This window comes from Rattus norvegicus, chromosome 19 (genome assembly GCF_036323735.1).
Source record: "Rattus norvegicus strain BN/NHsdMcwi chromosome 19, GRCr8, whole genome shotgun sequence".
Taxonomy (NCBI): domain Eukaryota; kingdom Metazoa; phylum Chordata; class Mammalia; order Rodentia; family Muridae; genus Rattus; species Rattus norvegicus.
This window is the reverse complement of record NC_086037.1, coordinates 68,071,579-68,096,087: the sequence shown is the minus strand read 5'-3', so window position 1 is coordinate 68,096,087 and position 24,509 is coordinate 68,071,579. Positions and strand designations below refer to the sequence as shown.

Sequence of the window (24,509 nt, the reverse complement as noted above, 5' to 3'; positions counted from 1 at the left end):
ATGCCCAGAAGGGCTGAGAAGAAGGCACAAAGGGTGGCCAGTGTTCTGGATGGGTCCTGCCTCCTGACGAACTGTGTTCACCTGGGGTCACAGGTCAGCCTCCTAAAACTGAGTTTAGGGATGTCCAGAGCAGCCCTATGTTAGAGAAGGATGCCCAGAGGCAATGGAAGGGGAACCTCCTACCGTGGGGTGAGAGATGTGGATGCTGGACGCTACAAGTCAATGAGAAGAGGTCCATAAATACCGTGATTTGAAAGCCCAGGTGGGGAAATGGTAGCACCAGGATGCTCCCAGGAGGTGCTCCCAGGAGGTGCTCCAGACCACAAAGAGACACAGATACTTGTCTCGGGCCGCAATAGCTAATGATCCAGGATGGACCCATGGCTTTTTTGGATGGGTCCAACAAGGACTTAGGATGGTACTAAGCCAGCAAGAACAGGCTTTCTTGGTAATGTAGACTGGAATTGGGAATGGGATGGAGTCTTTTTTTTTTTCTTTTCTTTTTTTTGGAGCTGGGGACCAAACCCAGGGCCTTGCACTTGCTAGGCAAGCACTCTACCACTGAGCTAAATCCCCAACCCCAAATGTATACTGTCACTGTCTTCAGACACACCAGAAGAGGACATTAGATCTCATTACAGATGGTTGTGAGCCACCATGTGGTTGCTGGGATTTGAACTCAGGACCTCTGAAAGAGCAGTTGGTGCTCTTAACCACTGAGCCATCTCTCCAGCCCATGGGATGGAGTCTTAAAGGATGCATCTACCCTCTGCCAGACTCTCCTTCTGGGCCAAGAACCTGGACTATTCAGTCTTGGGAAAAAAGAAACTGTGTGAACCAGAAAGATCTATCTCTCTCTCTCTCTCTCTCTCTCTCTCTCTCTCTCTCTCTCTGTGTGTGTGTGTGTGTGTGTGTGTGTGCACGTGTGCATGTGTGTGTGTATGTGTCTCTCTGTCTATTTTTCTGTCTCTGTCTTCCTCTGTCTCTGTGCCTCTCGGTCTTTCTCTGTCTCTCTGCCTCTGTCTCTATTTATCTCTGTCTCTGCCTTTCATGTCTCTGTTTCCTTGTCTCTCTGTCTCTGCATTTCCATCTCTGTGTCTCTCTGCCCCTCTCTCTCTCTCTCTCTCTCTCTCTCTCTCTCTCTCTCTCTCTCTCTCTCTCTTTCTCTGATACTCTGACACAATGACTCATGATGACTGACATCTTCTTGGTATCTATCAGCCTGAAATCTCACCCAGGATCACCTGAAGTTCAGGCCTCAGGCCTGGTCAGGGTCAGGGTTGTGCCACTGAGAGAACACTGGGAAGAGGCTGCTCTGGAGGTCTCTTAGGATTTGGCCCCAGGTCTCTCACCTTGGCTGCTAAAGTAGATGCCCCCCAAGATAGAGCCCAGAGCAAGGGAGGATCCCCTGCTGCCTCACAGGGACTGCCTTTAGCCCAGGGCTGTTTCTCAGGGATATTCTGTTCAATGTAGTGACTCTAAGAGGACTCAGTCCATTAACCCTTGGCCATCAGTTCCACCCACAAAATATAGCCAGTCAGCTTAAAAGGATGTGTAACTCCTAGCACCCCAAAGAGATGGCTTCTTACCCTACGTCCTCTGGCTGAGATTCTTAATAGTTGTAAAATGGAGCCTTCTAGGGTTGAGGGCAAACTCCATGCACCCAACTAATGCCTGAGTTTTCATGTGTGTGTGTGTGTGGTAAGGGGCATAGCTCTCCCTTGCACTGGCTTATTGCAAACTGGGCACAATGACATATCTGCTCAAGAGAGATCCAGGCTTCACCTAGACCCTGCAAATAACATAGCTCTCTAAACCTGGATGCTGTTGTTGGGTTAAAACCCCACAGAGTAGACCAATCCCCAGGGTGGCTGGGAGAGTCTTTGAGAGAGGCTTCAATAGTTAAAGCAAAAGAGGAGTGCAGCCCTTCCCAAATGCACACGTGCACACTCAGACGTGGTAAAACAACACACGCATGTATTTGCGTGTGCACAGATGCGTGACTAAACACACATGCATGCATAAACCAAGGCTCTAGGCTCTATAGCCTGCGAGTCAAGCATGGAAGGCCCAGCTCAAGACTCTACTGCGTATTCTTGGCTAAATGGCTTCATTTCCCTGAGTTCAGCTCCCGCTCCGTGCAATGCACACACTTACAATAGGCCATCACGTGGGGCTGTTGTGAGAGCTCAACACTGCGGGCAATGTTTAAGCAAATGCTTAGGGAGTTCTGGGAAGGGAGGGACACTCCACCGTGTATAGGCACTAGAACTGGTGAGGGGAGGAGGGGAGAAGAGAGGAGAGAGGAGAGGGAGCAGGGAGGACACACCCCTAGAGCCAGCCGATTGCCCACCAGTAAGGAGCATCCACATGCAGAAGGACAGGCCAGGGGCAGGTGGCGAAGGGAACAGCTTCACTCACAGCTCTCGTGTGATTGGCCGAACTGCGTGGGGCTTGTCTGACAGCTTTTCAGCCCCCACACCAATTACAGGCACTTAGTCACAGGTTCCTGCCCCCACTTCCTCTCAGCAGCAGGAGAAAGAACAGCCTTGGTGGGGCTAGTCCTTCCCACTCCCTCCATCCCTGCCTAGCTAGCTTGGATCGGGAACAGGATGGGCACTAATCCAGCAAGGCAGCGAGAGCTTGGCCCCTGAGGCCCGGTGGGCTCTATAGGAGGGACAGGGAGATGGGAACACATTTAGAACAAAAAGGATGGACCTTCGGAAGCTGGCTGTCCCCTTAGACTAAGAAACTGGTACCCCAGATCAGACTGAACGCCACCCATCCAGCCTCCTGCAAAGGCTTTGTATGTCAGAGTGCACGGCGGGTCAGGCTGAAGGGCAGGGCTCGGAGCATAAGAAATATGGATTCTCTCAATCCATCCAATAAGGCAGCTGTGTCTCTGCCTGGTCTCTCCTCTCCTAACAGTGACATCAGCCAGGGCTGAGTCTTAGCTAGATGAGAGAGGGCCACCACAAGGGGTACTCTGAGGTCACTTATCCATTTAGCTATGTGTTTACGGCAGGATGGAAGTCGGCTGGGGCTGGAAGCTTATTCTCATGACAGTGACCATGGGCCACTCTTATCCTGGTGGCCCCTGGAGGCTGATATTTCAACTGAGCATGTCAGTATGTGGTATTCGTAGGGTTTTTGGGGTTTTTTGTTTTTGATTTTCAGGACAGAGTTTCTCTGTGTAGCCCTGGCTGTCCTGGAACTCAATCCCTGGACCAGGTTGGCCTTGAACTCAGAGATCTGCCTACCTCTACCTCCTGAGTACTAGAATCAATGGTGTGTACCACCATCCCCCAACATTTTTTTTGTTTTGTTTTTTTAACCAGGGTCTCATTATGGAGCCTGAAGCTAGCCTAGAATTTACTATGTAATTCTATATTGGCTGGCCTTGAACTTACAGAAATCTGACCCCTTCACTTTCTGAATTCTGGGACCACTTAGCACTCGGTATTTTAATGACCCAGCTGTAGAAGTGACATTGGACCCCAAGTCCACCCAGGTTCAAAACGAGAGAATGTAAGCCTGCCTCTCAATGGTACATTCAAAGCCCTGTTAAGCAGGCGTGCTAGTCTGTGGCAGACAAGGAACAAGGATCAAACCCCCCTCAGACAGAGAGGCCCCGTCTCAGGCCAAAAGCTGTTAAAAGCCCACAGGTGTTAAAAGCTAGAGCTGGTTAGGCTGGCTAGCCAGCGCCTCCAACCTACAAGCCCCAGCAGGGTAGGCTGTGGGGCTCTTGGCCTCTCTAGGACCCCCCAGAGTTCAGCCAACTTGGAAATTCTTTACCCAAGGCCCTGGGGTCACTCCCATGCTCTATGCTCAAGAGCGAGGCTCCCCAAGTTAAGTTGGAAGATTCCCCGAATATCAGGGAACCCATTCCATCCGCACTGTTGGGCTTGATTCGCACAAGTCCCGCTGGACTCCAAGATTATATGGCACACGCTGTAAGGCAGCAAAGGGGGCGGGAACAGGAACTTGGACAATCAAAGCTGTACTAGCTCTACCCCATCAGAGGTACCCCAGGCTGGTCCCTCCACTAACCTGAGCCTTGATTTCTTTGTGAGGCGAGAGTCTAGGGCATGCTCCTGGACCAGGTTCCTCAAGGGCTGAAAGAAACTCACCTTCTCCTTGCTTTGTGATCTCTTGGAAGGGCTGTCCCTTCTCACCCCTCCGGCCAGTGGCTCTCCCAAGCCCCCCACACTGACTCCTCTACATGCATAAACCTTTCCCCGTTCTCTTCCGCCTGCTGCTGGGATCCTAGGCTCCTTGGCTTCACCAGAGAAGAACCCAGGCAAATCTAAGAACTGTCAGGTACTGTGCGGACTGGATCAGACCTGGCTGACACCCTGGGGCTCCAATCTCCCACCCTGCTGGTGTCTCCTTTCCCATATATCCATGGAAGGTACATTTCTCTGGTGTCCTCTCTGTCCCCAAAGAGACCAACATCCACCGGCCCTTCCGGAATCGTAGCCAGGTTACCATGGTGATGCCTATTATCCGGGCTTAACAGGAGATGAATCAGTAGCTAAAAATAGCTCCGGAGTGGATAGATAGATAGATTGATAGGTGGGTGGGTCTGATTCAGGATTGGGACAATTTGTTTTTCTCAGACAAGATAATTGAGAGGAAATCTCAATTAAAAAAAATCCACCCCCACTCAGACAGGTGGAAGCTGCCCTCAGCCGACAGCTTGTGGCACATGGTGAGTCCTGGGTACAAGCCAAAGTCACTTAGGGCTGCTTTTCCCTTCCTGACACATCAGCCGAGGGGAATACCTAAAGCCCAGCCAGGCCACAGCCCTGACTGGTGTGGGTGACCTGGTGAGCCTGATTCTAGGGACGTTCATGCCAGATCCCCTGAAGCAAGAAAGTCACAAGGCTGTGAGAATGAGGGGATGCTTTATTATACCCAAAGCTGCCTCCCACAGACCTTTCAGGCCCCAGGGTCTCAGGTATGAGCATGGGTTGGACTGGTACCAGATAGGACAGAGAAACCGATGGGATCAGAGTGCCTAGAAATAGGTATCCTCGAGGGTTGGGGTACTGCCTCTCTCCACAAGATCAAATGACAAAACTCTCCAAATCAACCACCCCTTCCACAGCTGAGCTGCCGGGATTATGACAGGTGTGGTCCCACCCATCTCTCTGGACCGAGTTGGGCTTGGGGGCTCTTCTGAAGTGGTGCCAGGCAGTGTGATTGACACCCGACGTGACAGAGAGGTGAGCTCAAGCAAGAGGGGAAGAGCATTTCTGTAGCTCCAGCTCTTTCAGAATACCCTGCTCTATGCCTGTTGCATACAGGGAGGCCCAGACATGGGAGAGCTAATGATTTCTGTCACTCCACAAGGCCTAGATCTCTTTATGTTGGGAAAACGGGCCACTGGCCCAGGCCAGCCGAACACGGGAGCAAGGCTGGGGCCTGGGCTGAGTGATGAGCTTCTGAGTGAGGGGTCTCTGGGGGCACAGGAGATGCTGTAGATTGGGACATACTCTTCAAAGCCCCCTCCCCTGACATCCTCATGGCGCTGAGCTGGGACCAGCCTCTCCAGTCTGGCCACCAAGGCTTCGAGGAGGCAGGTCCTTGTGGCTGTAGTACTCAACCACCTGCTTTGGCACCTCGGCCAACACACACTTGGCCAGTGCCGCAGGGGACGCCTGGGTTGAGAGACCACATGGTTACATCTGAGGGCCTTCTACATCCTTATTCCCCTATCTGGGTCACAGTCCCGGGACTCAAATCTACTTAAGGGACATGTGACTTGGCAGTCAGTTGAGCTACTAAGGACACAGGGTGGAAATGCAGCCACCGAGCCCCTAGACTGTCCTAGCGTTAGCTGATGGAAGTGCCTACACTGTCCCCAGTGTGTCTGTGCGGGGAGGCCAACACAGTCCTTTCATCTCTCCCAGCCACAGCAGGTAATGACAGGAGGTAAAGAGGGGCCACCAGGCACAGACGTTCACCCTCATGCTCTCTCATGACGACCTGCGATGTGCATGTGGGAGAGAGTCCACGTGACATGTTTACTATAGAGCGGGCATGGGGAGCTGTGTGCCAGGTCCACAGAACCCCTACTGCCTTCTCTGTGTCATAGATTTTAGGGTCATAAGCTCACTGCACAGGCAGTCATCAGGGTGGAGACTGACCAGGAGCCATCCCCAGAGCCTACTCTTTAGCCTGACATAAAAAGTGCAGGGCCTTATCCTGGGCAAGGAAGTCATGCATGCATGGAGCAGTGGGAACCGCCCCCCAGGGCCCAGCTCTCAATGCCATCCCCCTTTCAGCCACTTACATTCTTGAGCTCACGGAAGGGCACAAACTGAACGATGTCTCGGAGTGCAGGCTCGCCCCGTGGTGAGCGTAGGATTCCATCATCCCCATCTAAGATTTGCATATCCGTGAAGTCGGCGTTGCCCACCCCAACAATGATGACAGACATGGGCAGGTGGGAGGCGCGCACGATGGCCTCTCGAGTGTCCGACATATCCGTCACCACACCGTCCGTGAGGATCAGCAGTATGTAATATTGCTGGGGGCATCAGAAGGAAGCAGGGGTGCCGGCCCCTGAGACCTCTCAAAGCCACACACATCACCTCCAGCTCCAGTCCCCGCCCCTGGAGGGGCCCCTGCTGTGTGCACCTCTGCAGTGCCCAGGCACAATGCAATACTCGTGACAGTCCTAGTCATAAATTACTGCTGGCCACTATGTAGAGTAAAGCTGCTCCACCCGTCATGGGACTGCAGAATCCACTTTACAGACAAGACCACCTCTCAAGGCTTGAACCCAGGTCTCATATCCAAGGAGGAGGACTACTGGATGGACACGGCCTAACACCCTGACACCATGGCGCCCCGGTCCATGCTTCAGGAATGACATAGTGGGAAGTGTTTCAAACAGAAGTCCATTCTCATTCTCAAGAGTACAATACCCCCGTTTAGTCAAAACACATAAGTGAGCAGGTATGCAGTTTCCTTGTGAAAAGCTGAAATTCAAAATCTGCAAAATTCACGAATATCCTCAAACCTCCTAGCTGGGGCATTTGAAGGTGGTTATAATCATAAATTTTCAATAGTGTGTGTTTTATCACAACAAAAATAGTTTGATTAAATCAAACTTTTTCAAAACAGAAGCAAAATAAAACCTCAGGACACAAAGTGACCCTAGAAAAGAATATGACAGAACTCTTGGCCATGCTGTTGGAACTTTTCCTCTAAGTCTGAAATTAACTCAAGGTGAAGAAATGAAAATGTTTAATCCAGGGGTTGGGGATTTAGCTCAGTGGTAGAGCGCTTGCCTAGGAAGCGCAAGGCCCTGGGTTCGGTCCCCAGCTCCAAAAAAAGAACCAAAAAAAAAAAAAAAAGTTTAATCCAGGAACAAGAGACACGTAGTAGGCATTTGTCGATCAAGAGTGTGGATCTCTGGGAATCATCTTATTTTTAAAGTTAAAAAAGAAAGACTATCGATGCCTGTGATGCACACACGCCCACATGGAGGTCAGGGGCCCAACCCTTCTGCCTTGCTCCCTTCTCTGTGTGTGGATTCTGGGAATCAAGCTCAGGGTCACAGATTTGCCTGGCAGGCACCTCAGCAGCTCCTCTTGGCAATTTCCTGACTTTTGGAGAACAGGAGACCTCAACTCTTAAGAAAAGTTTTTTTTCCCCAAGGAAAACAAAAAGTTATTGTGGAAAAAAGGGGGGGTACATTCATCAGAAGACACACTGGCTAGGTTTACCAAATCTGTCCACTGTGGACAGCATTGCCTAGAACTCAGGATGATATCTGTTGGAGCCACTCCTTCCTGGAGCACAGAGGGATCCTGAGAGCCAGCATGGAGAGGTCTCCACTGCCACCCTGAAGGGGGCTCCACTGCCCGTGTGTGTAACGTTCCTGACAGAAGACCAGCTTGCTGCCTCCTCTACACCCTCCTCCCCCTCAGAGTGCTGTTGGGCAGCAGGACTACTCGTGACCAGAGTCTGGGGGTTCCAGGTGGAGTCTGAAGGGTCATGATAGAGTCTGTGGGGGTCAAGATGAAGGGGACGAGCAAAGTCCAAATCAGACCACACCTGGGGGCATCTGGGGACAGGTAAGAGCAGGGACCTAGTAGGATTAGATAGCAGGAGGAGCTGCCTTCCGTGCCCTGCCAGACATTGATATACATGAGACCCACCCGGCAGGCGTGGGCATCATGCACATTTAGGGAGGAAGTGACATTAAGCTTCAGCCTCTTAAATAGTTCAGAAGGACACTTAGTGCATGCATACGTGAAGGGGATGGAGGCAGGACGACGGGGTGGGAAGGAGGAGAGGATGAGATGGACCAGGGAGGTGGAAGGGAGAAGGGAAGGAAGAAAGGTGCAAGCTGGTAGCTATTACGACTTGGTGGATGGCCAGAAGTCATGTGCTGGTCCCTTGTAAGCACAATATTATTTTTTTTTTTCAAAATGAAAAATTAAGAGAAAGCAGCAGGCTGGCTGTGTCTCAGCAGCACACAGAGGGCTACAGAGAGCAGAACACGGCCCTGAGGGAAATGTGCACCCTGAGGATGCCTAAAAGAAAGCCGGTATGTGATACCCGCAGAGGTGCAGAGGGACAGGAGGGAAACTGAGGCAGACCAGTGTCTGTCTGAGATAATAAGGGCTGACTTTGAAGTGTTTCAGTCTTCTGCCTAAACTAAAAACAGACTGCCTGAGGCTTTGAGGGAGCCACCAGCTGGCATCCTGGACCCTTCCCTCATCCCACCCCTCACTGCCTGCCTCAACTCTACCCAGATAACTGCTTCTCTGGTCCTCACCACGACTACACACACAGTTAACTGGTGCTACAGCCGGGTGCATGCAATCCCTGCCCCCAGTCACCTACAGAAGCCTCCCCTGTGCGCTCCTCAGCTGCTGCCATGCGTGCCACCTTAGAGATGATGGGGGCCACATTGGTGGGGCCGTAGAGCTGGACCCTCGGCAGGCAGTTCTGGTAGGCCTCTACCACACCCTGGATCCCTGTAGGGAACGGAGGGGTGAGCCTGGGCCGATGTCGCACGTTGCCAAACCCACTTCCAGCTCCTACCTTCACACTCATCGTCCTCGGGGTTGAAGTTGATGGCAAAGTCATGGGACACCTGGCGGGGACAAGAGTCAGACAGGACCTTCCCAGGACACACTTGATTCCCACTTATGGGGAAGAAGCTGGGTTGTTGCTTCTCGGGGCCCATGTGGTAAGACCTCCATGGAGAGAGGAAGCCAAGAAGGAGGCAGACAGAGGGACAAACTAATGTGGGGCAGTTAGGGCCTGGATTCAATAGTAGCTGTGTCTTCGAGGCACACTAACCAATAATTCCCCTTTCCTACCAGCATCTAGGTAAGAAGTTGAATTGTCCCTTTCTGGTAAGAACAAGCACCGTGCCTAAAGCTCCACCCTCTAAGGGGCCAACAGTCAGTCTCTGGCCACAGCCAGGGTCGCCCCTCCCTCCACCCCCATCTCAAAAGGGAACGGTGGCAACTAGGGTTCTTCCTGGGTTGCAGAGGGTAGAAGGATGGGGTCCCAGCCCAGGGCTCTCCTACCTCATACTTTGGAGGTATCCGGGCTCCAAATCCCAAAGCAGAAAATCGCTTGTCACTGGAAAAGAGACAAAAGTGACAGCTCCAGGAACCCGGCCCCCCGGTGAGTGAAGTAGACACTGGAGGGAGACTAGAAGGCCTGGGCCTTGCTGGGTCAGAAGCAGGGATTACAGGCAGGCCACAGAGGGGAAACTAAGGAACTGAGCAGAGACTGTCCACAGCACAGGCAGGAAACGGTAGAATTGACACCAGAAGACTGGGAGCTGCTCCCTGTTCTTCCCTCCCTCTAAGGACCCTGACCTGAGGTTGTAGCACCTGAAAGGCACCTACTTAACCCCACTATACTTTCTCTTCTCCCATTGAAAGAGGGAGTTCCATGGGCAGGGAGCTCAGGATGGGGATCTGGGCCGTTGTGTTGAGCTCAGAGACCAGACCATCCGTGTTTGCCCTCAGCCCCATCCTAGCCAATCACCCCAACGTCAAGGTCTGCATTTTTCTGCCCTACAAGATGATTTCCAACCAACGCCCAGGTTTGTGTCCCAGTGAAGGGGTATGGGGCCCTGTTAGAGACATAACCCATCCCCCATCCATCCCCTGGAGGATCTGTACCAAAGGTCAGTTGAGCTTCACGTCTACTATGTTAGCTGCAAAGATGCTCCCCCTTCGTTTGTGCTGACCTCAGGGGTCAATCACACTGCCTGGCACCACTTCAGAAGAGCCCCCAAGCCCAACTTGGCCCAGAGAGATGGGTGGGGCCACACCTGTCATAATCCTGGCAGACCTCGCCCACGGCCACCAGCGCCCTCAGGTACTCGTTGGGCTGGTAAGGGTTGATGTGGTGGAGGGAGCAGCTGTTCCTTGGGTCACCATTGGAGGCTGTGAAGTCGATGGCTACCTGCAGGGGCCAGGATGATGAACGGCACTGTGTACCTGTGCCCTCTCACACACACACACACACACACACACACACACACACACACACACACACACACACGCACTGGACAGGCACAGGATACCGGAGCCCAGCCTAAGGTCAAGAGCCTGGAGTCTCAGCTTCCTCAGCTCTATGCAAGCTTAATGGTTCACTGGGACTACTGGCTACACCTTAGGAGATGAGAAGCTCCCCAAACCCTGAAAACCCTAAGTATCACCCTTGGAATCCCAAGATGACATTGACCCTGTCCCCTGGGAGAATCGTTGAGCTGAGCTCCCCTCAGAGGGACAAGACCATGGAAACACTCTCTCTTAACTGCTATGGTTCCCTCTGTGCCTTCCACCTCATCGCAAGGCCACCTTGGGTGTGGCTGTCTGCTCAGCCACCCAGCATAGCTGTGCATGAAGGCAGGCGTCGGAGTCTGTGATGGACTCCTCTGGATGGTCTGTGGTCTGCCCAAGGCTAAGCCGGATGGACTCTATAGGACTCTACACCCCTCATTAGCTCAGTGCCTACTCCTGTTTTCTTCTTTATGGTTTTTTTGTTGTTGTTCTCCTGTCCCTATAATTTTGTAGAAGGTGGGCCCTGGCTGCACTGTGAGAAGGTGACCCTGGGCTGGTCCTGAACTCCTGAATCCTTTCCTTCATCAGAATCAAGGGGAAGAGAGGGGATGTAGATGGATAAACGACACCTAGGACCTGGTGCGTTGGCCTGGGCGGCACAGGGGGCAGGACCCGAAGGCAGCACAGGGCAGGACCCACAGACTCACCGTGCAGTGGATCTGGCAGCCACCCATGATGTAATCCAGGAAGGAGTGGACCCTGTGGAGCTTCCAAGCAATGCAGTTGGCAAAGCCACTCATGACCCCTCACCCCACCCTACCCCACCCAGAAAATCGGGCCTGTGTCAGTGGGAGAGGGAGCCTGTTAGGCATCTCTGCCCTAGGCACTGAAGTCTGTGGGGCATTTTCCCTCTTCCCTCTTTCCTCCTCTCTCCTCCCTCACGCTCACCCTTCCCAGGTATTTCAAGACCCCACAATGAAACCCACCGCACCTCAGAACTCTACCTTTGAGAACCATCTGATAACCTGGAGATGCTAATCCCACCAAGCCATCTCCCTAAGGGCTTCGGGCAGGACTGAGGCTCACCTTCAGGTCCGCCAGGATCACCACCCCAGAGTTCTTGTAATTGCGCTTCTTCTGTTTGTACTTGGCATTCACACAGTCCCACTGGGCCTGGGACAGGGACAAGGACAGGCAGAAACTCCACCCAGAGCAGCAGGATTCAGGCCCCTCCCCCACAAGGGCCAGGAGCCCCTGAACCTCCCAGTCTAATGGAGACCCCTGTCACACTCCACAAGACTGCCTCCAACCGTGTACAGAAGGCCTATGCTGCCCATGGAGGCCAGAAATGGCCTCTGTGGGGAGCAGTCAAGCACACAGAACAGAGAGAAGCCATGCAGATGAGAATATGAACAAGATAGCCCAGGTTAGACCCTGTGCACATTGCAGCCTTGGCCTATAGCTCAGCCATATTCTGAGCCTATAGATATTCCTCAGGGACACCAGGGCCCAAGAAAGAGTCGGAGGAGACTCTCCCAGCACACCCACCACCCAGCTACAGAGGGTTAGGCAGGTCCCGGGAAGGAAGGACACCCCTCCCACCTTGACACACAGAAGTACATAGTGGCTCACATGGTCACTTGCTTGCAGGCCCCTGTTCTGGCCACGTGGTGGATGTCACTGCTCTTTGTCACCACTGTGCCTTCTCTGGGGTGGGGGTAGAATATCCAGCCTCCCAGAGACCCACCAGAACAAGTCAGAACCTGTGGCCCGAGATGGGCCAGCAACTCACCTGCTCCTCCTCAAAGGCCTTCTGCATCTCTGCGAAGGTGGTGGTGAAGTCGCCAATGAAGTCATGCTTTCCTCGGGAGTCATAGTCCCAGACCAGGCACTGGGGAGCCCAGGCCTCTCAGTGTGGGTGTTCCTCAGAGGACCTGAGGCCCTCCCGGTCCTGGGTGGGCTGTCATTTACCGTTCCCCTCCTTGGTCTTCCCTTAGCCACAAATCCTGTCTCCAATACTCAGTGGGTCTGGAGGACCCTGACACCTGCCCGTGGGCCCTGGCCCAGTGACCACGTCCCTAACTCCCCCACCTACTCTAACCATGACCCCATTTTCAGTCCTGCTCCCTACCCTTCCCCACCTTCAGAGGCCGTGTCTCCTCGCAGCTGCAGAGCGAATTCAGGGACACCTTGAAGGGTTCCCACACTGGGTTAAGATTATTCTTCACGACCTGTGGGCCAGAAAAGACTGAGCTGGGTGGGACTAGGGCCCAAGGAGCTCTGGAATCCTTAGGTCATAGGCCCCTTAGCTGAAATACAGGGCTCTCAGCTGTGCAGGGGTAGCAGCCTGTATCCTGCCCCAGGGAGACTGGGTATCAGGAGCCTAGGCCTGTTTCAGGCTCCAAACAGAACCGGTGTAGCCCAGACACTCCACTCTCCACTCCCTCCACCCCTGACCCTAATAGCTTCGGCCTCACACCGGCCACCTGGGCCGTTTTCTCCTTAAATAGATTCTTTTCGCTCAAATTAATTTGTCTCAAAAGGGAACTCTCTCCCCGCTGTAACTAAAATCCTGTTTCCCTGCAGGAGGAAGCAGGTATCCCTAAAAATAGGACCGGTAACAACAAAGCTGCCACGCTAAATTTGGGCGGACGGAGAACCAATCCAGCCAGCTGTTCCATCCATTGAGAGAGAGCAGAGGGCCTTGGAAGGAAAGACACCACAGCCACAGGGTCATGCTACCTCCCTGTCCCTCATCTGGGAGGCCCATTTCCGTCAGGGCCCCTGAAGCCCCTCTACCGTCAGGCAGTGCGGCCCTCACCTCTGTCCTGTACACCAGCTGTTCACTCCCGTCGTCGTTGACCCGATACAGCTCTAGGAAGGGGTCCGACTTGCTGAAGAGGTCCTGGGGCAGCAGAGGGTGGGCTGGCAAGGGGGCTAGCCAGCTGTTGGCCTGAGGATGGCTCCATCCCTATGGCTGGATTCCGGCTTCGTCCTTTGCAGGTTAGAATTTCACCCCCTCCCCATAGCTCCAAGTTTCCCAGGCATAAAATACGTTGGAAACACTCCCTGAGAGCCTTCAGTGATAAGGACTCACTGCTTGGAGCCTTCCCTGGCTTCACCCGTGGGGACCCTTAGCCTGCCCACCCTCCCAGTGTGTTTTCACAGACCCCACTCTGCTAGTCCTCACTCCTGTTGCCGGTTGTCTAAACAGTTGTTCACACCCCACCCACCCACCCTTCCTTGTCCCAGCTTAAATATCTCAAGGGAGACAGGTACCTATGAAGGGTCAGTTTCCAACCTGTGAGAGGAACCAATAAACCAGGCTAAGTCCCAGTTCAAGACAGGGACCTCTCTGTCCTCCGTGGGCCTCTCTCCCTATCAGTAAACAGGTACCCTGCTGGAAGCCGTCTGATGACCACATGCCAAGGTGCAATGCGGGCAAAGCTCTCTACCACACATCGCCGCTGTGTGTGTGTGTGTGTGTGTGTGTGTGTGTGTGTGTGTGTGTGTGTGTAGCTGGGAGGGTGGCAGCCTTGTCTGTAATGACTGCAAAGTGTAACGGTTAACAAGGAACGTAGTAACCACAGGACTGTGCCATCGGCATGCCAAGGGCTTCACACACAGCTCTCATGTCACTTGTTTTCTGAAGCTTAGAGGCCAGTGCTGAGCAGTAACTAGGTTTTCACAGTGAGCCAGCTTGCAGGAGGCTTGGAGCCCAGCACACAGGGGATCTTGGCCTCACCTTGTCATCCAGTTTCCGGGCTTGGAAGGAGAGCTCCACGTAGCCGTTGTTACCAGAGATGTCCTCTGCTATCACCTGAGTGTGGCACATGGGACCCATGGGTTCCAGGCCATCAGTCTCACCCTCTTGCCTCAGCTGAGGGGGCTCTGCTCTCTCCTAGCAGCTACACAGTTACAGTCCATCTGAGGCCTCCCTGCTTGTCTCCTCCCAAGACACCCCTCCCCGCAGCTCTTGGGCTCACCGTGATGGTGGATTTGCCAGCATTCCTGCCGAATCTCAGCAGCAGTGGACGTGTCATTTTCTTCTGGGCCACAATCTGGAAACCAAGAGAGCTAGGTAGGCTTAAAGGAGGAAGAGGACCTCGCTGGGACTCCTGGGCTCTTTCTTCTGCTCTCATTGTCTCCCCACCTCCCCTAGCCTCTGGTGGCCTATCTGCTGATGTCTGAGCATGTCACTCAACTTCTATCTCTCACGGGCCTCCCCTCATCCGCCTGTGGGGTACACACACACCATGAGGGGCAGCAGAGGCAGATGCATTAGGACATCAACCATCAACGCTCAGCCAGGACCTCACCGTACCGCTGGCCTGATTCTACTCATCGGTCTTGGGGTGAGAAGCTGGTTAAATAGCTCTGAGCTCTGGACCCCTACTGCCCCAAATGAGTCAGAGTGGCTTTGAGGTGGCAGGAGACGTGCACTTGGTGTCTTTTCTGCACAGGTACCTTCTTAGAAGGGCCATGAGGTTATGGGCACCAATGCTCAATTCCTGAAGAACTCCTCTCCCACCTTGGGCCTCCCTTTTTGCCTGTCCCACTGGGTGCATAGCTCTCCCATAGAGCAATGCATCCCTAACCTACAGAGAGAGATGACTTCACACAGGCCCAGGCTGCACATGGCATATTTCCTATCTAGTAGGGAACAGAGTCTAAGGGAAACGATTGAGTGAACCCTTTGAGGCAGCAAGCCCTGCTCTGAATAACAGGCCTTCACATCTCCCTGGAGAAAGCTCTGTATTCGAGGGCCCAAGATGGTCTATATGGTAGTTGCTACCCTGACACCCAGGAGGGGCCTCTGACTCATGTTTGCTACTAGTTGATGGGCACCAGAGGACCATGGGAAAAAGAACTACAGATTAGGGGCTGGAGAGATGGCTCAGTGGTTAAGAGCACTGACTAATCTTCCAGAGGTCCTGAGTTCAAATCCCAGCAACCACATGGTGGCTCACAACCATCTGTAATGAGATCTGGTGTCCTCTTCTGGTGTCTGAAGACAGCTACTACAGTATACTTATATAATAAATAAATCTAAAAAAAAACAAACAAACAAAAAACCAAAAAAAAAAAAAACAAAAAAACTACAGATTGTGGCCCCTGACCAGTCGGCCAAGCTGACAATGTCTGCAGATGTGAACCTGTATGTGGGCCATATGTGTATCCACATGTGGCCATGTATGTTCATGTAGCTCAGTGCCGCCTGGACTGTGGTGCGTGTGTACATGCATGTGACGATATCTGTGACTGCGTCCAGTCCACATGCCTCTCTGTTCCTCTGCCATCTTCCGTAGGAACCTGGGAGGGAGTGCGCCCCGCTTCTTCTCAGCCACTGTTACATAAAGTGGGGATCTGAAGAGAAGGAGCCCCGACCAGGCAGTGGTGGGGATGAGTCACACACATGATGTCGGAATGGAGAACCAGACACCTAGAGCAGACCGTGTGGTTAACACACAGGAAACTCAAAACCAGAGACAGCCAAGGGACTGGCCAGAAAGGGCCACCTGCAAGGTGACAGAAATGCCCCCCTAGTTGGGTAATAGCCACATGGAACTCATCTCAGTGCCTCCATGTGATCTACAGACTGCTCCTTAGTGTAAAAGGCATCCTGTGTCCCACCGAGGAGGCTGTACCACGCGGCCCAGCACACGAGCAGAGCGAAGTGCTTGCCGCATGGGCAACGGGAGGAGAGGCCAAGGACAGTGGCTCCTGGCTGCCAGCGTTGTCCCCTAGGGCTCTCATGATTAACCCCATGCACTACTCCTCCCACCCCCAGCTTCAGGGGAAAACATGGAGTCTGCCCCGTGCCTAGTGTGGGATAGAACCCAGAACCTCAAATGTTCCAGACAAATACTGCCACCGAGGTGTGCATCACACTCAGGAAGGCTTGTGTGCTGCTGCGGAAAGACTCGTGAAGAGACAAACACACGGTGCACACAAACACACAGTGCACACAAACAAACGGCATGGGCTGGCAGAACTGTGTAGAGTGTGTGGGGGTGGGGTGGGGGTGGGAGACCGAGTGGAGGAGGGAGAAGAAGAGATTTTAAAGACAGGATCTTACTATGCAGCCCAGGCTTATGTGGAATGAGCTCTCCTCCCTCGGTCTGCCACAGCCCGGGATTAGAGGTGGGAGCCACGGCAGCTGGCTGAGGTTTGCTTTTTCTCTTTTGTTTGCTTGGAGGTTTTTTTTTTTTTTTTTTTTTTCCTTGTGTCGAGTCAGGATCTCAAGGAGCTTAGACTGGTTTAAGTCTTAGATTTGATATGTGTCTGATCTGATGATGGCCTTGAACTCCTGACCCTCCTGCCTTCGACTCCCAAAGATTAGAATCACAGGTGTGTACTAACTACCATACCTGGTTAGTGGGAGAGAGTGGATGTGTGCATGCACACGTGGGCGTACATACTGTGCGTGTGAAGGCCACAGTAGGTCGTCAGGTGTTTTGACTACCACTCTCTCCTTTACTCAGTGCCTCTTACAGATCCTGGAGCTAGATTGGTGACTAACAAGCTCCAATAAATTTCCTGTCTGTACCCCTCAAAGCTTGTGGGTGCCGGAGATTTGAACTCATGTCCTCGTGTTTGTGCAACAAGAGCTCTTACCAGGTGAGCCAGGTTCTTTCTCTGCCTTTTTTTTTTCCTTTAAAGATGGTCTCATTAATCCAGGTTGGTTCCAAACTCACCATAGAGTAGAGGATAACCTTATTTATTTATTTATTTATTTATTTATTTATTTATTTATTTATTTATTTAAGGCAGGACCTCTCTGTGTGAAGCTAGCTGAGCTAGAACTCACTCTGTAGACCAGGCTGGCTTTGAACTCACAGAAATCATCCTGCCTCTGGCTCTTGAGTGCTGTGATTAAAAGTGTGCACCACCACTCCAGATAACCTTGACCTTCTGATCCTCTTGCTTCTACTTCTTTTGATGTGGTGCTGGGGACAGCAAACCCAGGGCTCTGTTTACGGTAGGCAAGCACTCTATCAAAAGAGGTACATCCCCACCTGGCTATTTTTAAGGAAAATTGTGTGTTTATTCACTTATGTGAGAGCATGACGCCTAGTAATTGGACTGGGAGGGACTTGGGGGGAGACGTGCTGGAACAGGCCCGTGGGAACACGGGAGCTCGTAACCCAGCTCAAAAATATTTAACTGAGCCTGGCCGGCGGTGGTGCCCGCCTGTAATCCCAGCACTCTGGAAGCAGAGGCAGGCAGATCTGGGTTACAGAGTGAGTTCTAGGACAGCTAGGGCTACGCAGAGAAACCCTGTTTTGAAAAAAAAAATTAAAAACTGGTGTGGTGTTTCATACCTGCAGTTTTACTGATTGGAAGATGAATCAAGAAGGTTCAAAGTTCAACATCATCCCTGGCTACGTAAGGAGTTCAAGGGCAACCTGAGCTATATGACATCCTATGTTTACACACACTTCTTAAAAAACAAGCAAGCGGGCTGGAGAGATGGCTCAGCGGTTAAGAGCACCCAACTGCTCTTCCAGAGGTCCTGAGTTCAAATCCCAGCAACCACATGGTGGCTCTCACGACCATCTGTAAAGAGATCTGATGCCCTCTTCTGGTGTGTCTGAAGACAGTGACAGTGTACTCATATATAATAAATGAATAAATCTTTAAAAAAAAACTGTTATTTAAAAAAAAAAAAACAAGCAAGCAAGACCACTCTGAGGGCTGAAGAGACAGCTCGGCAGTTAAGAATTCTTGCTGCTCTTGGGGCTGGGGATTTAGCTCAGTGGTAGAGCACTTACCTAGGAAGCGCAAGGCCCTGGGTTCGGTCCCCAGCTCCGGGAAAAAAAAGAACCAAAAAAAAAAAAAAAGAATTCTTGCTTCTCTTGAAGAGGACCCAGGTTTGGCTCCCAGCACCGATCGAGAGGCTAATAACCATCTCTAACTCTGCTTCCAGAGTCTGGTACCCTCCTCTGATCTCCAAGGACCCAGGATAAATGTGGCATCCAGACATAGTTGCATGCAAAACATCCCTATTCATACGATAGATTAAACCATTAAAAAATAAAACAGGCTGGAGAGATGGTTTAGCGGTTAAGAGCCCTGACTGCTCTTCCAGAGGTCCTGAGTTCAATTCCTAGCAATCACATGGTTGGTGTCTCACAACCATCTGTAATGGGATCCGATGCCCTCTTCTGGTGTGTCTGAAGTCAGCTACAGAGTACTCATGTAAATAAAATGAGTATTTAAAAAAAAAAAAAAAACCTGATAAGGGCCCCGGTTCATGGTGCACACCTTTGATGCCAGCCCCTGGGAGGCAGAAGCAAATGGGTCTCTATGAGACTCAGGTCAGCCAGGGCTACAATGGGACTAAGACAGACAGACAAGACAACTAGTAAGAAAAGGTGCATATGCTGGTACCCTCCTGCAACAGCAGGACTCAGGGCTGAGGCAGGAGGATCTCAACTTCAAAGACAGCCCGGGCTGCCTCAAACAAACAAGCGCTTTTAAGACGTGGAGGCAGGCAGAGCCGGATGTCCCTCTGCAGAATCCCTGAGCTGAGGGCATCGAGTGCCCTAGGAGTGGCTCCTACCCTCCTCTCTTCCAAGACGATGGGGTACTCACTTGACCCAGGGTACACTCCATGCCCCCTAGGAAGTCATCATCCTGGCAACTCAGCCCACTAGGCCCGTGGGTGTCGTACACCTCAAATCGTAGCTTCTGCACCTCCTCGAAGTAATAGTCCATAGTGAAGACCTTGGAGAACACAGGATGCAGGCTGCTCTTCACCACCTCCGTTCTGTCCACCTGCAACAAGCCCTCCTCTGAGCCAGCCCCACAGGTGGGACCTCCCTACAGATTTGCCTGGGCTCCTGCCCTTCCCCCACCTCCCACGCATCTGTGCCATTCCAAGCCTGTTTTCCATCCATGGGGCCCACCTGCGTCTATAGGGCTGCTTGCCCAGAAGGGTCGTACTATATACACTTGCGTGTCTGAGATGAAAGCACGCCCCTCCCTTAACCAGTCACAGGCTGCAGTTTCTCCACATCTCGTGCTCACTGCTGCCTTCTTATCTCCACGTTACAGATGGTGACACTGAGGCTCAGGGACCAGCACCGTTCTCAGGGACAGAATCAGTTTCTAGTGCTGGGCAGGGCAAGCCTAATGTGGAGACCTTCCCATAACACTCAGCCCAGTGGCAAAGGGATTTCCCTGCTAGAGGGACGTGGGTTCACCAGTCTCTCCCACTGAGTTTAGCCCCCTCTCTCCTCCAGAACATAAACCAACAAGAAACCTTAGCTAGTAGACTATCAAATCTGCTCGGCATGGAGGCTCCTGCATGAAAGACAAGGGTCTGCCTGGACCCTTCCCAGGAATGAATATATATACCAGGTATCAATCAAGCCAGGCAATGCTATGGGGAGGCCAGGGTCACAAGCTGGTCCTTAAACAGCCTACAGCAAAGCGGCCTCCTAATACCTTCTAGGGGGCATGAACACATGCTTCTAGGGCAATGAACCACAGGATTTCTCAGACCCAGAGCCTAAGGAATATGCTGGGATGCAGATCGGTATTACTTGAGGTGCCATGCATCAATAGGGGGTCCCCAGGATATGTCCTCCACTTTCTGGATCCCCTTCGCATCCTTGGTGTCCTGGCTACCCCACGATAGTCACAGTGTCTATCTGAGACGTCTTTCCTGGCTCTCCTTCCAAGCTTCCTGTCATGATTGCCACAGCCAGACTCCAGTGGCTCAGAGCTGCTGTTGGGGACACTCCTACTTGAGTACGGACTCGGGTCCAAGTCTTTTGTGCCTATTAGGCCTCCCAACTAAGGGGGGGGGGCTGCTTTCCACTCCTGACATACAGCCAGTCCCATGGGAGTTGGCGGCTGAGAAAGTGGTTTATATGCTTCACAACACGGGCTATAGGACACTGGCCCAGAACATGCGCAGAATCCTGACACTACCCCAGAACATGGGCAGTACCTTCTGGGGGCTAATGAGAGCTGGTGTCTACGCAGAAGCCCCCTTTCTGAAGACCCTGGCTACCCTAGGTTTATGGGTGGCCAGTGGAAAAACCCCATGCTGGAGGCAGGCCCTCAGATCTGGGTCGGCAGGGGGCAATAAGGAGCGGGGAGGGGCTTTCAGTCCTCGAGCGTAGCCACACGCATGCAATTTGCGATTTCTCCTAAAACACAGTGAGGAGACAGGTTGGAGGCTGGAGTCCTCTAACCAGGGCGTCTTAAATCTGAGCCATGGAGTCTCTGTCCAGCCCTGACCAGCTCGATTCTACCCAACCATCAATGTCTAGTTCGCAGCCCTAAGACCACTGGCCACGCTGCTGCTTCACCTGTGAGACGCTCATGGCTACTGCGGCCAATAGAGGGGGAACCCTGTGACCTTAAACAGTCCCTATACCTGCCTCAGGCAGTGTCCCCACTCCCGAGCTGCACTCCCTCCTGTGCTCCTCAGTCTAGCCTGGGCGCTTCACTCTAGCGCTACAACCCCAGGCTGAGACCCTCGACTGGACTTCTGAGCACTTTCCACCAAGGTTCTTTTCTACCGCAGCTCCCCTGTTGCCCTGCCCTTCCTGACAGCGGGCAGACACCTTCTCTTTTGCCCTAGTAGCCCCAGTTTCAGAACACCCTTGCCAGCATCACAAACCTCAATTCACACTTAGGTCTTCAGGTGCCCAGCTCCAGGACACTGGTCGCCCTACCTGTAGCCACTGGCCCTGTGCCTGCTGCAGCAGCACCACGCTGGGGTCCGACTTGGTCAGCGGATCCCGATCCAGCAGGTGCCGGCAGCTCAGCCGCAGCTCCACCTTCGAGGCGCAGGGTGCAGGCACCACCCCCGGGGCCACCGTGCGCTCCGAGTCGCCGCTCATGCTTCAGGCTCCGCACTCGAACCGGTGGGCGCCGGAGAAATGGTGGCCGGACCAGGCGTGGCCGCACTTCCCCTCACGCCCGCCCGGCGCGGGCACACGTGTCTCGGGCGGCCGCCACAGAGCGGGGGCTGTAGGGCGGCGATGCAGCGGGGAAGGGATGGAGGGGACCGCGAAGGGGCGGGGCCGGGGTGGGGCCACAGGAGAAAAGCAGAGGGACCTGGCAGGGAGCAGATTGCCTGGAGAGGCGCCTCTTGGAGAGAGGTTTCGGTCCCCTCACTGGAGCTAAGAGATAGGGTCTGGGTTGCACGCAAGCTCTGGGATTGTGGTGTCTCTATGGGGTTCAACGATTCTGGAGGCTCCAAACTGCTCGAACCTAGGCACCGGGTTTGCTTCGTCTAGACAACCTCTGAGAGATGCACAAGCCACCCCAGAGTCGCACCAAAGTAGTCCTGTGTCCCTCTTGGGGTTGTCACTTAAATCAATGAGTAACTTAGTGGGCGCTCACTGTTCGCCCAGCGAGCTGGCAGCAGGGTGTCCGTTTCTCAGAATTTGTAGGCCAGGAGCAAGCAAGGAGAGCCCCTCACCAATCTCTGGTCTGTGGCCGAGGGAACTAAGAGTGTTCTCTCCCAGCCACTCCTACCTGGTGTGTCCACCACCATTCCCCCCAAGGTGGAAGGGAGGCTTCATCACCCCTCCCTTTTGTAACCTCCCTCTCCTTCCCAGAGAAAGGCATTCGGAAGAGGAGGTGTTGGCTACGACAGCCATCACCCCCCAGCCCATTCTCTTTGCCAATTCCTTCCTAAATATAGGGCAGAAAATGGACCGAAAGTCATGACTGGGGCGGGGATTGAGGAGAAGGGGGTAGGAGACCCGGAGTATAAGGTGAGGTGTACATGCCTGTGGGGGTGTGGTGTGGTGTGGTTCAGCATCAACAGACAAGACTCCAGAAGATTCTGGGGCCAAAGGGGTGTCAACCTCAAGACAGGGATATACAGGGTGGTGGGAGGTGAGAGTGGGTAGTAGCGTCGGTAGCTTTTGACGAAGAGGGAAACTGATACAGTACTGTGGGGACAACACCTCCTCTGCCAGTTTGGACCAGGGACAAAGCCATCCCAGTAGCCACCGGTCCGCTTGTGGGCTCCAGCTTCTGACCTCCATTTTCTGAGGCTCACCTAGCACCTGCCTGCTTCCCCAGCTGTTCTGGACCATCCTTCTCCAAAGCTGGCCCCAGTCAGGGCGCTACCCTCTGCTGAGTCCAGCCTGTGTAGCTCCGGGCTTCTCAGTCCTACAGGGTTGGGAGAGCCCACCTGTAACCCACCATTGCTTGCAGGGTTATAGTTGTGGCTTTCTGTTCACAGGGACTCAGAGTGGTTCTCTGGGAGTCTTCCATTCTGGGTCAGACCCTCAACCTCTTGGCCAGTCAGCACTTAACAAGAGCAAAGGCCCAGGAGTGCCCACAGGTCCCCCAAGCTCCCCAACAGGACTTGGGATCACTCCACTTTGGGCTGTTCCCAGGTCCCCAATCAGACTTGTTGCCTTGATGTCACTGAATGTCCACTCACTTATTCCTCCGACACTGAGCTCTAGGCAGACGCTGGACAGCACCAACCTGTGGACATGTCCAGTGGCTCCAATTTAAAGGAAGAGCCACCAAAGATTTTAGCATGGGCTGACGAGAAGGCTCAGTGCACACCAAGGTGCTTGCTGCCAAGATTCACAACCTCCTGGAACCCACTTAGTAGAAGGAGAGAACTGATTTCAATGTGTACATACACAGAGACACACAGACATACAGACACACATAGACATACAGACACACAGACACACACAGAGAGACAGAGAGACAGAGAAAGGGAGATGAATTTACCAAGAAATCTTCACTTAAAAAAAAAAAAAGAGTGAGAGAGAGGAGGGGCTGGAGAGATGGCTCAGCGGTTAAGAGCACTGACTGCTCTTCCAGAGGTCCTGAGTTCAATTCCCAGCAACCACATGGTGGCTCACAACCATCTGTAATGGGATCTGATGCCCTCTTCTTGTGTGTCTGAAGACAGCTACAGTGTACTCACATATAATAAATAAATCTTTAAAAAAAAGAAAAAGAAAAAGAGGTGTGATTATTTCAGCGCACACATTAGGGTTCCAGTACCTGGGGGGAAGAGGTGGGTGGATTTACTTGAATTTCAGGCCAGCCTCGTATGTCAGGTGGGTTATAATCACCTGTTAGTGCAGCCGGGGCATCTGACACCTCTGTCTCAGGCAGCAGCGTGCACATGTATGTGCCCATACAGAGACACGGATACACACACATAATTAAAAATACAATAAACTGGACAAAAACAATGTGTTCATCAGCTGGTCTAAAGTCACCTGCCTGTCTGGGGGACTCTGCTTCACCGACATTTCTATCACAGAGTACAGCTGTAGGGCAGGCTGATGGAGAGGGGGGGGCAGAGAGGAAGAAGGAGGAGGAGGAAGAAGAAGGAGCAGAAGAAAGGAGGAGGAGGAAGAAGGAGGAGGAGGAAGAAGGAGGGGGAGGAGGAGGGGGAGGAGGAAGAAGAGGAGGGGGACAACAGCTTGGTAGCTGAAGTCTCAGACCTAATGTTGTAACCGACCTCCTGGAAGCTAGCTTGATGTTTGCTGGCTCCTGGTGGCCCTGACTGCAGCCAGCACTAACAGACCAGCACACAGAAACTATGGGGGACTAAGCTGGTATCCGCGATGCCCTGAGCTCCTTGCTTCCTGGGTTAGTGGCCCTGCCTCACTGCCTGTCCAATAGTCTAAGGGCCAGGGAGGGTGAGCCACGCCCCGAGTCCAAGCACTAGGCAGCCATGAACTCTTTCTGTTCCCAGCTTCTGCTGCCTCAGGTTTTTCTGCTGGCCAGACACAGGAAATGAGACCTCCCTTCAAAGATATTTTCTTATTATCCATACAGGAAATAACACGTCAGTGTTGAAATGTTAAAAAGTTGATAAGCAAGCACATTTTTTTTTAAATTGAGCACCCAGACATAAACAACATTATCATTTTGTATTTATCCCTCTGGTTTTATTTTTAATGCAACAAAGCTTTCACTGGTTGATGGGGTTTTGTTTGT

At 52.8% G+C, this 24,509-nt stretch overlaps 1 protein-coding gene across 4 annotated transcripts; it reads right to left on the bottom strand.

Moving 5' to 3' along the window:
• Positions 1–4,890: 4,890 nt before the first annotated feature.
• Cpne7 (copine 7) lies at positions 4,891–23,923 on the bottom strand. Of its 4 annotated transcripts, none has more exons than NM_001399095.1 (15): positions 21,248–21,459; positions 19,152–19,334; positions 14,540–14,614; positions 14,299–14,373; positions 13,375–13,458; positions 12,695–12,784; positions 12,346–12,444; positions 11,640–11,726; positions 11,261–11,320; positions 10,319–10,452; positions 9,561–9,615; positions 9,067–9,118; positions 8,866–8,999; positions 6,299–6,535; positions 4,891–5,663 (listed from the first exon to the last, which is right to left on the bottom strand). In NM_001399095.1, exons 1-15 carry the CDS (start codon positions 21,413–21,415, stop codon positions 5,526–5,528), a joined length of 1,671 nt encoding a protein of 556 aa, NP_001386024.1. In that variant the 5' UTR covers positions 21,416–21,459; the 3' UTR covers positions 4,891–5,525. The 4 variants fall into 4 exon arrangements, 3 of the variants coding, with proteins under 3 accessions (NP_001386024.1, XP_038953808.1, XP_063134226.1); XM_039097880.2 differs by lacking the exon at positions 21,248–21,459 and adding an exon at positions 20,515–21,228; XM_063278156.1 differs by lacking the exons at positions 4,891–5,663; positions 8,866–8,999 and having other exon boundaries at positions 6,304–6,535; positions 21,248–23,922.
• Between the last annotated feature and the right edge of the window lie 586 nt (positions 23,924–24,509).

Excerpts from the sequence above, each read along its gene's own strand:
- Cpne7 (NM_001399095.1), bottom strand. The coding sequence starts at position 21,415 with ATGAGCGGCGACTCGGAGCGCACGGTGGCCCCGGGGGTGGTGCCTGCA. Across the intron at positions 19,335-21,247 it reads CACAGGGCCAGTGGCTACAG|GTGGACAGAACGGAGGTGGT; the intron begins GTAGGGCGACCA and ends GGCTTGTTGCAG. Across the intron at positions 14,615-19,151 it reads TGGAGTGTACCCTGGGTCAA|ATTGTGGCCCAGAAGAAAAT; the intron begins GTGAGTACCCCA and ends CTTGGTTTCCAG.